The 14,446-nt window shown below is 34.7% G+C and overlaps 1 protein-coding gene across 1 annotated transcript in view; it reads right to left on the bottom strand.

Annotated features, from left to right (window-relative positions):
* Positions 1-14,446, bottom strand: part of SHPRH (SNF2 histone linker PHD RING helicase, E3 ubiquitin protein ligase) — an 81,120-nt gene that overhangs the window by 65,337 nt on the left and 1,337 nt on the right. The window contains exons 2-4 of the mRNA XM_011959444.1: positions 6,245-6,909; positions 3,883-4,012; positions 1,772-1,990 (exon numbers count right to left, since the gene is read on the bottom strand). Of these exons, the coding sequence (XP_011814834.1) occupies positions 1,772-1,990; positions 3,883-4,012; positions 6,245-6,877 (982 nt within the window). The 5' untranslated portion in view covers positions 6,878-6,909. The remainder of the gene's footprint in view (positions 1-1,771; positions 1,991-3,882; positions 4,013-6,244; positions 6,910-14,446) is intronic.

Raw genomic sequence — 14,446 nt, 5'->3', positions numbered from 1 at the left:
ACATACTTAACATGTGAGTAAAAAGCTAAAGGTCCCTTAATTTCCTTTCTTCTGGTATTACTCTTTAGCTTTCTTTGTTTTGGGCCCAAATCCACATCAGCAAATAATGGGACAGAAAAGCAAACTGTAGCTGATTACAGAGAATTAACAGGAAAACTAATACATATAACCGGTTCCTACCTGATAAATGAGTCTTTTTTAATAAATCTTGCAATAAATTATATAAAGTCTTTGAATAACTCAATAGACATACGCCAGCTGGCTAACACATTTACCCGAATCAGACCTGACCTCTTCTATGGGTCTGAGAGTGAGAAGAAAGGCTTACTTAACTGGGAAAAAAAATATCTAAAACCGTAACTCAGAAGTGCTGAGTTTGTTTCTACCAGAATCTTCCACTATCCTTCCCCTTAATATTTTAACTTATTTAAACCAAATGCCAAATAAGTAGCATGTCTCTACCCACCAATGAAACAGCAAGTAATTTTTAGTTGGCTTCTTTAGAGATTAATAGGTATTTTACATTTTTATCTTCTAGAATAAAATGGCCATTAAAAATTCAAAAATCTATAGATGTTGGCACGAAGGCAGTAAAAAGGGAATGCTTTTACACTACTGATGAGAATGCAAATTAGTACAATCTCTATGGAAAACAGCATGGAGATTTCTCAAAGAATTAAAAGTAGATCTATCATTCACTCCAGGTGAACACTACTGGAACTTGTTCCCCAAAGGGAAACAAGTCACTATATCAAAAAGACACCCCTGCTCACATGTTTATTGCAGTACAAATTCACAATTGCAAAGATATGGAACCAACTTAAGTGTCCATCAATCAATGAGTGGATAAAGAAAATGTGTGTGGTGGGGAGCAGGTGTGCATACACACCGTGGAAACCATGGAATACTATACAGCCATAAAAAAGAATGAAGTAATGTTTTTTGCAGCAACTTGGATGAAAATGGAGGCCATTATCCCAAGTGAAGTAACTCTGGAACAGAAAAACAAATACTACATGTTCTTATTTATAAGTGTGAGCTAAGCTATAAGTACATGGGGGCATATATAGTAGTACAATGGATACTGGAGACTCAGAAGGGAAGTGAGGGATGAAAAAATACATAGTGGTACAATATACACTATTCAGGTGATGGGTACACTAAAAGTCCAGACTTCACCACTACACAATTCGTCCATGTAACCAAAAACCACTTTTACCCCCACAAAGTTATTGAAAAAAAGACAGCAATAAAGAAGTGGCATGAAAGCCTCCCGTAAAACTACTACTTTCATAAAAATACTCAACAGATGACATTATTGTAAAGAAAAAAATGCAAAATCTAGGAAAATTAGTCACACATAAGTCTCCTACTTTTGTAAATTTGCTTTCTGTCACTAACATTCACCATTACATTAGGAGTTTCTTACAGATGATCAGTAAGATTCCCACTGGACCAGATTCTGAACAGTAATTTTTTGTTTGAAAGGAATGTAAAAAATATTTCTTGGTTTTCAAAAATTCCAATTGAGGCAGCCTTTGATTTCCTTTTGGCAGGAAAAACCAGTTCAAACTTTTCTGAATGAAGAAACCCACAAATTCATTTTTCTAGGTTTCAATTTTAAAGAATTTCTTAGAAAATAATTTTGTTCACAGCACCCATTCTATCTTATATTTTCAGGATGTTTATTTTAATGATTAATTTCCCCCTGCCCTAATTGTCTCTGATGTAATCTCTCTAATCAATTTTTCTTTAAACATCTTATTCTTACCAGTAGCAGGACTGCTTCTGAAACACTCTTGTTGTAGCATCCAATTGACAGCCTCTCTTTGGTAGGGTCTCAACACAGGGATCAATGCAGGATGCTGGACATCCACTTGGATGGATCGTGTTTCTTGCTGATGTGTTTGTTTCACAAAGTGATACAGCTCGTCAATGTCTTGTCCCTCTGGCTCATTCTCCGGATCATCTTCATCCTCTTCCAATACATCTGTACATCACACAACAAATGTACTCAAAAACTGACGTGACTTTTCTAACTATAAGCAATTCTTATTCTAAGAGCATACGATGAACTTGCCCAACTCTGGGGTCTTGCTCAGTGTGTTTTGTCACTGAAAGGCCCTATCTTTAATTCTTCATTAATCAAAAATCTACTCATCCATTCTTCAAGAAAGTTTAACTGCTACTTTTTCCATGGCATTTTCTTTTGCTTTCCCTGGCTGGAATTATGTTCTCCTCTGTTGTGCAATACTTTTATATTCTGGATATAGTAATATTACATTGTAATCAACTGCAGTACCAACTGCAATCATTTATGTCCATTGGTCCCCTCCCCAGTGAGACAAAGGCAAAGTTTTTCATTTTTGTAGCCCCTCAGAGAAGCTGACACGTGTATTGTCCATTGCGGATATTTTACAAACATTTGAGGAACTCAGTGTGAATACTGTTTGAAGTTTATACAGGAACAACTTATTTTACTTTTACAATTTTAACATACAAAATCCATATGGAGACATAACTGTTCTATGCCCAATAAGAAACGGGTTCTGATTTTATTTCTTATGCTAAAAAAGGATAGGCATTTGGTAGCTGTAGCAGCCAATTGGAAGACAAGTGATTATTAAGTTATTAATGCAAATTTGTAAAATAGTACAAATACTAATTTCATTTGGTGGCCACAACTGTTCTGTGGAAGAAGATTTATGCTTATTATAACATGAAAAAAGTAATAAAAACCTTGAACATATTTACAAACTCCTTTCAGTTAATGGTTCTTTATTAAAAACGTAACTCTTTCAAGGTGAAAAAGTCTATCATTTATTTCTGAATTGCTTTGAAAGAGGCCTATATACTTTTACAGGACACACCTCATAACTTCTAAAACTAAAAGATCACACCAAAAAATTCATGACTTATTTTTTGCCAATAAAAAATATGGCATGTAAAATTTCCAAAACTTCACAATTAATGTATAGCTTTATGCTTGGTTCTTTTATACTTTTACTAATTATATAATCTAAGATTAATAGCTAAATTTGAAGTTTTCCTTAGATACCAGGCTTTAAAATGTACAAATTGTAATATTTTTAAAAGGCCATAACTTTAAAAACTCTAGATGTACTTAAATTCATTCCTTCTAATCCCAAAACCAGAGGTTTCCTCATTTAAAGTATCTAACTTGCAAAATGATTTACTATTACTGATATTATAAAGCATTGCAAAAAATGTACTAGAGAAATAACAATCAAAGTTAGAAACTGATTTTCAAATACTCCAGTATGACAATGTTCTATAATTTGCACCTGAAATAATGCTGACCCACCATGAGCAGAACTTGGAGAATTTGGGCTGTTTTTCCAGTAGTGTTGATGAGCTGCACCAAGCCATCCACACTCTCCCATGGTGACCAATGGCAGACAACTCTGAATCTGCAGTCCTGACCAAAGATGCAACGTCTTGCCAAGAAACAGAGCAAAGTTATCTGGTCTTTATGGGAACCAAGCTTTTGAAATTATTTGTCAGACTGCAAAGGAGAGGTGGAATAAACGCCAGCCAAGAATTTCTGGCCATGACAAAATAAAAGCACAGGAATAATGCAAAAATCCCAACCAGCTCAGATCCCTTTAGACTCTGCCTTTTGACTTGCATATTGACTCTGCAAATAATCCTTTAATATTTACAATAAAGTAAACACAGAGTTAACCAAAGAAACAAATTATATTAGTGGGTGCATTTCAAATAAATATAATTTGCCATATAATCATTTAATTTTTATTATGACATTATTAGCTGTTTTTCTGATTGTTATGTCCAGCGCTTAGAGAAAAAAACTCACAACTCCTAAGTAATAGCAATTTTTAAGTTTACTGTAAATATTACCTGGTATAATATAATTGTGTAACTTTTCCATTACTTTCTTCATAAGCTGATTGAACTTTTTCATTCTTGAATTTGCATCACTCAAGAAGTCTAGTTTTGCTAGGCCAGCTTCCAAAAGATAAATTCCAACCTACAAATAATTAATCAAAATAATAGTTTCATTTGAAATACACCATTCTTTATGAGGACATAAGAAAGAAAAAATTAGCATCACTATTTTTAAAGGTATTCATAGCATTTGTACCACAAATAATAAATACATTCCTACCAAATTTCCCCCACGTGTTTCATTTTCACTAACAAATTACAAATGTGAGTGCCTACAATGTACAATTCGAGTTGCTGGCAAAAAATATTTCCCTAACTGAAATCAAACCTGGGAGAATGTGATAAGAACACCTAGTTCTATCTACTAATAAAATGATTCCCAAAACTAATGAATTAATCAGTCAAGTTTGTTAAAAATACAGATTTCCCCAGAAGATTATGATATACACGCTAGGAATCTTCTACACTGTTAGGTTTGGGCATCCTTATTGCTGAATCGAACACTAAAACGTGTAAAAAAACAGACCTTGATTAATGTTAATATTTTGACCCTAGTGAAGCAATGTAGTATGAAGTTTTACAGTTGAAAGACTTGATTTTGAATCCTGGCATTGATACTTAGAAGCTAAATGAATTGGAGAAAAAATAACCTATTTATTTTGACCCAAGTGTTCTCATTTACAAAATGGAGAGACGTCTAGCTTAAATAATATAACTATAAAAGTTTCTAATGGTAGACACTCAATAAATGTTAGTTCCCTTTACTTCATGTTGACTATGTTGTACCTGAGTCCCTAATCACTGAGAATCTCATATTCTTTCACTAAAGAACAGGAATCCACCAGCCTTACACAGAAATGAATGACAAAGTGTATTTCATTACTGTTTGTATTCTGTCTTGGCTTGCTTGGAGATGTCTTACTACAGCAGCAATAAATGTTTAAATATTTGTAAAATTCAGGATCAGGAAAAACAGAATAGATTAAGACTTGGTTTGCAGGGAACATAGAGAGAACACAGATATGTGAGTCATAAATTGTTACATACTTGTTATCACTGAGCCACAATTTTGGTAAAATCAGGAAAGAGAGGGAATGTCTGGTTACATAGTTTCACTGTACAGGGAAAAATTAATTGCAATCTAATAATTCTAAATTTTCTCCTTCCCTTCTGACAATTCTAAAACTATAACTAAGGTTATTGATGCAAGAAATATATGAAACAGTTTTCGGTTAAACAACATGAAATTAACGTTTTAAATCTTCAAGTTTAACATAAAAGCATATTAATTTGCTTCACAGTTTGCAAAGTATACTTTCTTACATTATCTGACCCCGTTTTAAACACAATTTTATGCTGTTAGAAGAATGGGTATTACTGACATTTCATAAAGAAACTGAAATTAGAGCATTTAAATGATTCACATGAAGTTATTTGGCCAGTGAATGGCAGAGACTGAAATAAATTACAAATTTATTCATTCATCTACTGAAAATTTAGGCACCAGGTACTTTACTAGGCTGTAAAGATGAAAGGCTTCATAGTTTACCAAAGGGGAATGATATAAAATGTTAAGTACATGACAAGTCGCCAAGGCCGAAAAAAAAAAAAAAAAATCTACCAGAGATTCTGAGGAGAGGGCACATAGTATTATGTGAAACAATCTCCCTCAGAAACGATCTCCTCAGAAACGATCTCCCTGGGTGAATTAATGCTACACTAAATATTAAAAAATAACCAGAAATTATCAGGGAAAGGGAACAACTGAAGCAGAGGGAACTATAAGAGCAAAAGCAAAGATGCAGACAGTCAGTGTAGTATATGGAGGAAATAAATCAATTTGGAGTTTCTGGGACAAAATAAAAAGCAGAGTAATAAAGGGTAAGTAAGGCTCAAGGGCCTGTCAAGGGAGGAACTTCTGTGCCAGATTAGAAAGATTATACTTAATTCTGTAGGCAGTAATGAACAGAATTTCATTTGCATTCACATCATACAATTCCAGAGACAAAATCGAAGCATTTGAAAACACAAAATAGCAAACAGAGAAATGGTTAAATGACTGCCGCAGTAAGAGGAACAGATGATGAGGACCAAAACAAGTCACTGAAAGTAGAGATGGAAGATCTTGAAAAAGTGTAGCCTGAAAATGATTAGTTGTAACACTTTTAATAGTTATTAAAAGCTTAAAGTGTACTTTGAAACTTAACAATGAAAGGCCGGCTTTGCTGGCTTTTCAAACTTCTCTCACAAGTTCATTTAAAAGTGGACTGCCACTGTAGAAGAGCCTCAAAAGACACCACAAAAAATTGAGTACCTTGATAATGTGATTTCCTTCTGGTTTGTGATAAAGTTTTATTCTTCTCTTCTTTTGCAGCCAACCCAAATCTTCTAACATTTCACCACTGAAGGATGACTCCACTAGAATACCCTTGTCACAAATACTCATTGGTTCTTTCTTCTGTTTCTCTATATCTTCATCTTTTGAATGAATATAAATCAGGAACTGATTGCTTGACTCTGAACTCATCAATGTAATACTCCTTTCGGAAAAATTTTCAGTTAAACTCTGCTCAGGAAGAAGCTGAAGAGTTAATTCTCCTAGAAATGCTTTCCAGGAATTATCAAAGTGATAGGGAGAAATCACAATATTCAACTTTACAGACAAAGGGGAAAAAATACCAACAGTCTCTTCTTTTTCAATTGGTTTTGAGAAGCTCACTACTTTTGAACACTTCTTCTTGTCTCTGTGAGCCACTTCTTCCTTTAGACTATCACTTAGAATGATGCAATGAGCAGAAGAGGTATGGGAACCTGGGCAGGGCTGCTCATCATCATCACTTATGGTGATAGGTTCATTCCTTCTGTCCTCATGCATATTCCAATGAAGCTGCTGCCTCTTTTCCTCGTCTACCCTCACTGGAGGAGCACGTTTCCTCCGGCTGCTCATTTTCAAGTTTTCTTGGCTGGTAACTGTGAACTCTAGAGGACAAATGAAACAACAGGAGGTATACCGAGAGATGATTTAGTACTTAAGGGTTACCAGATGAGAAATTCAGCATAAATTCATAGCCCATAAACATAATACGAAATCTTCAGTGAAATATAAAGCAATGAGTAATTTCTTACCAGGTCAATATGACTAAGGAATGAACATATTGACCATAATCTCATACATCAAATAAATTCTAATGGTTTTATTAGTCTTTAATAGATAAATTTAGTAAAGGCAATTTGTTGTATAAAATAAAATAAATTGTAGAAATAATTTAATGAGCAATATAATAGGAAGGTAAATCTCTCAATTAATCCCAAGTAATTTAACTGCCCCTGAGAACAAAGCCCAACAATACTTTAGAAGTGTGAAACAAAATCTAACACAAATGTCTGGCATCAAATCTAAAATTATCAGGCACGTTAAAAAAATAAATAAATAAAATAAAATAAAAATGAAAATAAAAGAGAAAAATAAGACCCATGACCAGAAAAAAATCAAAAAGCCCCAGAAATGACACAGATGATATAATTAGCAGAAACAAACATTCAAACAGCTACTGTAAACATTCTCAATATGTTCAAGAAGGTAGAGGAAAACATGAATATGACAAAAAAATTATAGACATACAAATGACTCCTACAGAATTTATGTAGATGGAAATGCAACATCTGAAATGAAAAACACATTGTATGAGATTACCAGCACATTAGAAATGGCAAAGAAAAAAAGGAGGAGAATAAGCTTAAACAATGGAAACAACAGTAACAACAGAAACTGTCAAAAATGAAGCCGAGGTAAACAAAGACTGAAAAAACAATAAATAGAACATCAGAAACCTACTGGACAATGTTAAGGAGTCAAACATGCATAAAACTGGAATGTCAACAGAAAAGAAAGGATACAAAAAACTTCTTGAAAAAAAATCATACATGAAAATTTTCCGAATTCTATAAAAACCATCAACTCAGAAAACCAAGAAGCTCAATGAAACCCAATCAGGGCAAACATAAAGAACAATCACAATAAGGTATGCCATGATTAAATTACCGAAAAGTGAGGACTTCTCTCCAGATTTGCCCTATTTTTCTGGTTTAGCCACTGCTCCCACCCTACAGCTCTAAACCCAGCAAAATATCTTTCAAAAATGAAGGTGAAAAAAAGATCGACAAAAGCAAAAGGACTTATCACTTGTATACCTAAAATCTAAGTAATGTTAGAAGCGCTTGGGTAGAAGAAATACAACATCAGATTGAAATCTGGATCCACACACAAGGAAATAAAAAGCAAAAATTAAAAATATGTGCATAAATATAGTAAACTTTTTTGATTTTTAAATTTCTCCAAAAGATAACTATATTTTTATTCTGAAAATTTTCAAGTATACATAAAAATTTAGAAAATAGTATAATAGTATATAATTATAGATCTATACAATGTACTATGTCCATGGACTAGAAGACTCAAAATGTTCAGATGTCAATTTCTTAGTATTAACTTATAGAAAAGCAATCCCATTCAAAATTCCAACAGGTTTCTTTAGTAGAAACTGACAACCTGATGTTAAAATTTATATTAAAATGCCTACAATACAGGAAAGTCAATATAATTTTAGAAAATAAAAATAAAGTTGAATGATTTACACTGATTCCAAGACGTATGTCAAAAGAAATAAAAATGGCGTAGCAGTGGTGTAAAGACAAACATACAGATCAATGGAACACAATAAAATGTCCTGCAGTAGACCCACACATGTATGGTCAATTGATTTCTGAAAGAAGTTCAGAGGCAGTCAGTAGGAAAGGTATCCTTTTAGTAAATGGATACCAATATGCAACAAAATGAAACTTTACCTCATAAAATATAAGAGTTCGCTAAAAATAGGTAACAAAAATAAAAGCTAAAACTAAAACTTCTCAAAGAAAACAAAGGAGAAAACCTAAATGACATTGGATTCGCCTAAAAAAAGGCACAAAAATTTTTAAGCAGGAAACAAAAACCACAGACTATGTAAGAAAATGATAAATTAAGTTTCATCAAAAATAAATATTTTGGTTCTTCAAAAGATACTGTCATCAAAATATGAAAGCAAGTCATAGATGGGAGAAAATATTAGCAAATCAAGTATCTGATGAAGGATATGTTTGCAGACTATGTAAAGAACTCTCACAAATCAATAGTAAGATAAACATTTAAAAAACAGTCAAAAATTTTGAACAGACATTTCACCAAAGATGACCCATAAGTGTAAAATAAGCACATGAAAATATTTTCACCAGCATCAGTCATTAAAGCAATGCAAATTTCAACTCAGAAATCACAATGAGATGCCACTATTCATACATTAGAATAGTCAAAAATTTAAAACACTGCGAGTATGGCTCAAAGAGAACTGAACTCTCCAACATTCGAACACAGCACAGTCATTTTGGAAAAGTGTATCAGTTTCTAATAAAATTGAATATAACTTAATATGCAGCCTAGCAATCCCTCTGTTAGGTATTTATCCAAGAGAAATCAAAACATAAATCCACAAAAATTTAAACTTGAACGTTAACAGCTTTACTACTAAAAGCCCCAAACTGGAAGAAAACCCAAATGTCCAACAACTGGTGAATGGACATGTTGTGGCATATTCATACAACAGAATACTATTCTGTGATAAAAAGAGACTTCTGTAAAATAACATGAATGAACTGTTAGAGTATTATGCTAAATTGAAGGAAGCTAGATATGAAAGATTATATATTATATGCTTCCATTTACATGAAATTCTAGAAATGGCAAAAACCTAAGTGCAGAAAGCAGATTAGTGGTTATCAGGGGCAAGGAAGTAGAAAGAGGTGACTGACAACAAAGGAACAGGAAGGCAGGCTTTGGAACATAAATGTTCAACACATGATTGCAGAGTATACATCTGTCAAAACTCATCAAATTATATACTTTAAATTGAATTTTCTTATATATAAACTATATCTTAAAATTGATTTAAAGAGCAGAAACAAAAAGTAGATGCACAAGATTTAGAAATTTTAATATTAAATTTAACTTTATTCAATAAACCTGAAAAATCTGGATAAAATGACAAACGATAAAATTTTGCTAACAAAATACAAATGAACAAAACTGGCCCAAGAAAGAAAATATGAATAGACCAATAACCATAAAGAAACTAAAGTGACATTATTTACCTGCCTAAGGTCTATTCTCCTTCCCTGATGATTGAATCTTTATTTAGGAACAAGGTGGCCCTGTGATTCAAAGGAAGGTGGTTTCCTTGGCAGCTCCAAGTAAGTAGTTTCTGTCTACTATTGGCCAAAGCAAATCCAATAAGGTAGTTATTGACTGCATATGACTATTTAACTTTCAATACAGTTATGAATTACATAATGACATTTTGGTCAATGATGGACCAAATATTAGAGTGGTTCCATAAAGGAGCTGAAAAATTTCTATGGACTAGTGACATCAGAGCCATTGTAACACCATAATGCATTACTTTTTTTTTTATTTTTTATTTTTTTGAGATGGAGTCTCGCTCTGTTGCCCAGGCTGGAGTGCAGTGGCTCGATCTCCACTCACTGCAAGCTCCACCTCCTGGGTTCATGCCATTCTCCTGCCTCAGCCTCCCGAATAGCTGGGACTACAGGCGCCCGCCACTATGCCCAGCTAATTTTTTTTTTTGTATTTTTTTTTTTTTTAGTAGAGACGGGGTTTCACTGTGTTAGCCAGGATGGTCTCGATCTCCTGACCTCATGATTCGCCCGCCTCGGCCTCCCAAAGTGCTGGGATTACAGGCGTGAGCCACTGCGCCTGACTGCATTACTTTATTTTTTACTAAATTTTGTGTAGCACAAGCGTGCAGTGTTTACAAAGTCTACAGAATTGTACAGTATTGTCCCAGGCCTTCACATTCACTCCCTGACTAACCCAGAGCAACCTTCAGTGTTGTAAGCTGCATTCATGCTAAGCACCCCACAAAGCTGTACTATTTTTTATCTTTTATACCATATCTTTACTGTACATTTCCCATATTTAAATATGTTTAAATATACAAATACTACTGTATGACAACTGCCTACAGTATCCAGTACAGAATATACTGTACAGGTTTGTAGCCTAAGAGCAGTAGGCTGTACCATAGAGCCTAGGTGTGTAGTAGGCCGGCGGTACCACCTAGGTTTGTGTAAGTATACTCTAAGATGTTCACATAATAAACTTGTCTATGATGCATTCCTCAAAACACAGCCCCATCATTAAGTGATGTGTGACTGTAAATAAAATTAAATGTTATAAACTCAGCTCTTCAGTCTCACTAGCCCCACTTCAAGTGCTCAATAGCCCTATGTGACTAGTGGCTACTGTACTGAACAGCACAAATATACAGCATTCACATAATTGCAAAAAGTCTATATATCAGACAGTGCATAAGTCAATCATAAGAATTCTATTCTCTTAGCCAGTGCTTCACTTAATCCTTGGCTATGGTTAACTACTTTTAAAGCATCTCATCCCCTCTTATCTTGGAGGAATAATATAGTAAGCTCTTAATTTCCTAAGAGTTTATGTTTGTCCAGTTTTCTTCAAAGCATAAGATGGAATACTGAAAGTGGGTCAGATCACTGCAGGAACTTTAAAATGTTAGGCTATACCAGCTTATCAGTTAACTACTGCCACAAAATGATGTATAACACACTACCCCAAAGCTCAATACCTTGATACAGCAATCATTTATTCTCATAGATCTGCACATTAGCTGAAGGAGGTTAATCTAGGCTAGGTTTCTGGAAAAGCAGTTTGGCTCTACTTAATATAGTTCTTATCCCCTCTCCTTGGATCAGCAAAGTAACTCAGGAATGTTCTTTATGGCAATGGTTGAGGTGTATTAGTGCAAATCCAATCACACAAGTAGTTTTCAAAGTGTTTAAAAACCACTAAGGTGCCACAGACCAAAGCAAGACATATCCATGGACCCAATGTTAAGTAGTGGAAAAATATACTACACTTCTTTACTGGGTGAAACTACACATGGCAAAAAGCATGGATATAGGGGGTGAAGGGGTAGAGGGAGTGTAGAAAGGGAATTGGGCCAGTTTACAAAATGTATCACACTTACCATAATAATATTAATAACATGGTTCTTGTGGAATCATTAACTCTGAAAACTCCAAAAGCAACTCTCTAGCAGAGTCTCACATTAGCAAAGCAATGTGGCTTAAAGGTGAGAACGCGATGCTTTGAAGTCTTACATTCATTCTAATTCCAGCTTTGGCATTTACTAACTGTGTGGCACTGGAATAGTTATCCAGTCTTCTGTGCCAATTTTCTCATCTCTAAAATGGGGATGATAGCAGGATTGTGGTTAGAAATAGTTTAAGTACAAGAGCACAGTACCAGAAATTTGGCCTGTATTCCATAAATGGTAGTTGCTATTTATCGTCATCCTGAGAATACTCTAAACCAGCAGTTCCCAACCTTTTTGGTACCATAAACAGGTTTCATGGAAGACAATTTTTCCATGGACCGGAGGAGAGGGGTGGGGTGGGGAGGGGGTGGTTTAGGGATGAAACTGTTCCACCTTAGATCATCAGGCATTAGATTTTAATAAGAAGTGTACAACCTAGATCCTGCACATATGCAGTTCACGATAGGGTCCACGCTCTTATGATAATCTACTGACTCTGTTGATCTGACAGGAGGCAGAGCTCAGGTGGTAATGCTCGCTTGCCCGCAGCCCAGCACCTGCAGTGCAGCCCGGTTCTAACACGCCACGGACTGGCACCGGTCTGTAGCCTGGGGGTTGGGGACCCCTGCTCTAAATTACATTTCACAATAACCAAACTTTAATGTCACAGGATGGGGGACCACAGATCAGTACTTCTCAAATTTGACTGCACATTAGAATCACCAGGGAAATTTTAAAAAATCCTGATGCCTAGCCAACTAAGTCAGAATGTCTCGGGCAAACACCCAGGCACTACTCCTTTTATTTTTTAGAATCCCTACAAAAAACCTTGTTATGGATAACCAGCTGCCTACTAAAATCCACTTATTTCCATTCAAAGTATAGAGTAGTTGAGAAATGGCTGTCCAGCTTAGTATGGTCCTGTGCCAGTCCTAGCCAATGGAATGTGAGAAGTAACATGTGGCATGTTTCCTACAATAATTTTGTAACAGACACATTACCAAACCAGAAAACATTACTTCAACTATTTATTCTGTTCTCTGGTAAAACTTATCCAGTATCTTTTAAATTATGTACACCATTATAATTTGCACATCCCTTCAGATGTTTTCTTTCAACCTGATTCTTCCAATATTAGTGCTTCAAGGCACTTATCAGTGATAATGATACACTGCAGAAAAGTCAATACCAGAATTTCTAGCAATGCTCTGCCTTCGTCCAGTTCTTAGCTGAGTAAACATTCATGATCAAAAAAATCAACCAACCAAACAAAAAGCTCCTGGTTTTGACTGAGTCTTTACTTAAAGAAATCTCTATTCAGGGTTAACTTCTCGCACCAAAGAAAATAGTATTTGGTCAAAAATACTTATGACTAAAATGCAATATGGCAACTAGTAACTCAAGTACTGGTGAAATTCTGTACCTAACCACATCCCATATTTTTCTAGTTTTCTTCATACCTTATCAGTCACAACTACTTCCTCCTCCTTAATTAGCAGTGTTTGGGTAAAATGTAATTATGTGAAGTTTTCTATATGGACCACACTTTTACTGTCTTGTATTTAAATGTAAAAGCCTTTTGCTTGAATTGCTTTTATGCCTGTCTCCATCCCAATCTTCCCTGGAAAGGCTTCCATGACCAGAGAAGCTGAGTTAAGGTCCTCTCTCTCCTCGATCCCAACTGCTACAATGTTCACTTTGAAAGATGGGCAGGAGTAGTATCCCATTCAGTGCTGTACTCCCCCAGGTCAGTACTAGGAAGTAAACACATACAAAAAGGGTGAAACAAAGATCTCTAATTCTGTGGATATATTCTCTCCTTTTGAGGACCTAACAGTACTTTACTCATATTTCTTTTTGGAGAAGTCTCTCTTATCCCAGGTCAGTACTAGGAAGTAAACACATACAAAAAGGGTGAAACAAAGATCTCTAATTCTGTGGATATATTCTCTCCTTTTGAGGACCTAACAGTACTTTACTCATATTTCTTTTTGGAGAAGTCTCTCTTATCCACATTCTAGAAGACTATAGGTAATATGAAACTATTCTTTAGTAATTCTGAGAAAAATGAAATACTAGAACAAGGCAGGGAAACTGACTGAACTTTACCTTCAACAGAAAACAAGGATGGAATGCTAGAAAAATAAACATAAAATGTTAAATTACTAAGACAATCCAACAAATGAATAACACAACTTAAATTCACATTTTTCCCCCAAAAATATTATTTCATGTTTATAAGATACATACAAATCCTGAATTACAACAAATCCATGGTAGATCTGGGTTTAGGCTATTAAGGGCAAAAAGGATTATACACTTGCCATATTCCTGTCCAA

This window comes from Colobus angolensis, unplaced genomic scaffold (genome assembly GCF_000951035.1).
Source record: "Colobus angolensis palliatus isolate OR3802 unplaced genomic scaffold, Cang.pa_1.0 Scaffold493, whole genome shotgun sequence".
NCBI classification, from domain to species: domain Eukaryota; kingdom Metazoa; phylum Chordata; class Mammalia; order Primates; family Cercopithecidae; genus Colobus; species Colobus angolensis.
The sequence above is the reverse complement of the archived record's forward strand: the minus strand, read 5'-3'. Positions and strand labels throughout refer to the sequence as shown.